Source organism: Eurypyga helias, unplaced genomic scaffold (assembly GCF_000690775.1).
Source record: "Eurypyga helias isolate BGI_N326 unplaced genomic scaffold, ASM69077v1 scaffold21905, whole genome shotgun sequence".
NCBI lineage: Eukaryota > Metazoa > Chordata > Aves > Eurypygiformes > Eurypygidae > Eurypyga > Eurypyga helias.
In genome coordinates this window covers 2,699-4,919 of record NW_010249781.1, presented here as the reverse complement: position 1 = coordinate 4,919, position 2,221 = coordinate 2,699, and the positions used below count along the sequence as shown (strand labels likewise).

At 61.6% G+C, this 2,221-nt stretch overlaps 1 protein-coding gene across 1 annotated transcript in view; it reads right to left on the bottom strand.

Annotated features, from left to right (window-relative positions):
- PGS1 (phosphatidylglycerophosphate synthase 1) overlaps positions 1–2,221 on the bottom strand; it is a 7,328-nt gene that overhangs the window by 4,257 nt on the left and 850 nt on the right. The window contains exons 2-4 of the mRNA XM_010151497.1: positions 1,595–1,784; positions 1,211–1,288; positions 154–253 (exon numbers count right to left, since the gene is read on the bottom strand). Coding sequence (XP_010149799.1) covers positions 154–253; positions 1,211–1,288; positions 1,595–1,784 — 368 coding nt within the window. The remainder of the gene's footprint in view (positions 1–153; positions 254–1,210; positions 1,289–1,594; positions 1,785–2,221) is intronic.

The window sequence follows — 2,221 nt, the reverse complement described above, 5'->3', positions numbered from 1 at the left end:
CACGGGCAGGGGCACCTTCCATAGACCAGGTTGCTCCAAGCCTCATCCAGCCTGGCCTTGAAGGCGGCCAGGGAAGCCCCTCTCTGAAAACCCTCTTCATCCAGCCCAACTGTAACACGAGCCTTTGGAAAAGCAGAGCCCCGCAACACCTACCCCGGGATCCCCTGGTGTAGTCAAGAAGGATGGAGACTCTGAGGTTCGACGATCCCTTTGCTTGCAGCGACTCCTCCAGCGTTTCTTCCAAGCAATCCACCTGCAGAGAGATTCCTCCTTGCAGAAAGCTTGACAGGGACAGGGCTCAGCAACCAGGAGGCCGTGAAAGGTTCTGCAGCCTCCACGAGCCCTCCCCAGCCATGCCGCGCGCTGCCAGCGGAGCCCTGCCCTCGGCCAGATGGGCACCCTGCTCTACCAGCCTACAGCGGCACGAGAGCGTGTCCATTTTATGTGCACAAGTTCTTCACGCCCTGGAACAGCAATGGATCTTAGCCAAAGTCCCACACCACTCCCAAATCCCAGGTTTCGCTACCAAAGAGAAACCTTGGTAGGAGATCACGGATCAACCACGGGCTGTTCACCACGTGCAGATTCACACCTCGTGTACGAGCCCAGGCGAAGCCGGGCACAAAACCCTGTGTGGGACTCTGTCCCCCTTTCCTGCTGTGGAATTCCCATTCCAGGGTAAGAAACTGGTCAAGGTCAGGCTTCTCCCTAAAGGCCTCAGGCGAGGTCCTGGAGGCAAGGACAGCGACCGAAACGGTGAGCGGCACGAAGCAGACCTGACCTTAGAGAGCTAACGCTGTGCCTGAGTGCTGTTCCTGGAGACACGTACATCCTTGTGCTCCCAAAAAACACTGGAGAAACAACCACCCATGGCCCCACGGTTGTGAAAACCCCTCCGAGCGCTCTGCCGGCACCCGCTCCAGTTCCAGCGGTGCGGCTTCCCTATCCCAAGAAAACGTTCCGTAGGTCCACGGCTTTGTGCTGGGCCTAAACCAGAAACTCCATGTGCCTTCCCTTCCAAATCCCTGCTCCACTTCCCCACGGACAAGCACACGGAGCAGCCAGGAATGACTTGATAAGCCTCAAGGCGAGGCGAGAACGCGGGAGCTGCGGCCCCCCCCCCCTGCTGCCCCTGCCGTGGCAGGGCCTTTGGCGAGGGCAGGCACCCTTCCGCGTTCGCGTCCCCCTCCCCAAGCCCTTCCCCACTCACCAGCTCCTGCTCGAGGAGCCCCGTGCCCAGGTACAGCGACGCCATCACCACTCGCCGCTGGGCTGTTCTGATCTGCACCTGGGAGGAGCAGAAAGCACGTTCAGATCCATCCCCGGCCTCGGGGAGTTCAGGTCCGACACCAGAAAAGCAGAGCTGTGAGCTCCCACGATGGCGCAGCACCAGAACCGCTTCCGGAGGCGGACCCTCCAGGAACTTCAGCTGGACAAAGCTGGTCGGACCCGAGCCAGTGTTGACCCGGGTTTGAGCAGAAGGCCGGGGGCGTAAGCCGAGGGAGCTGCTTCCGGACAACTCGTCCATGAAGCCCTGTAACACTGCAGCTCCCGGCCCCAAAACCATTCCCGCAGCCTGGAACCCGCGACTCACCTTGAGGAGCTCATAGAATTCCGCCGGGGATGAAAGCACCTTGACGTGCGAGCTGGAGATCCCGAACTCCGGAACCAGGTTCCTGATCCACTGGAACCTGTGTGCTCCTTCCGGACAAAGGGAGCAAGGCGGGGCTGTGATCACGGGAACGGGAGGCGTGAGCAGCGGAGCCAGGAGAAGCCACGATGATCTGTGAAGGAAGATGGAGAAGCTCTGTGCGACGGGCCTTTGCTTCCCACAGCGGCCCACCCGTGGGTACAGCGGGAGCTGCAGCCAGGGCCCAGGCCCTGGATCCCTAGGGGTCCACAACCGCCTCAATCCCAGCGGAACGGCCACAGCCAAACCCAGAAGCGCAGGAGGAAAAGGTGGGAAGCCGTTCTCAACACCATCCGCTCCCTCCCTGCGCTGGCAGGGGGCGAGAGGAAACGGCTCCCTCACCAGAACGGGAACACGGGAGAGGGAACGGGCTGGGAGCTGAAGGACATGAGGATGTGCACCCCAGCCCCCCCGCCAACAGCAGGCAGTGCCAGCTCTACCCGTAACCACCCACTTCCCAACGGCCTCGCTCACACACCTCGGCTCTGCCACGGACACCGCTCCGCTTCAGCGGCACGACCAAGATGCAGG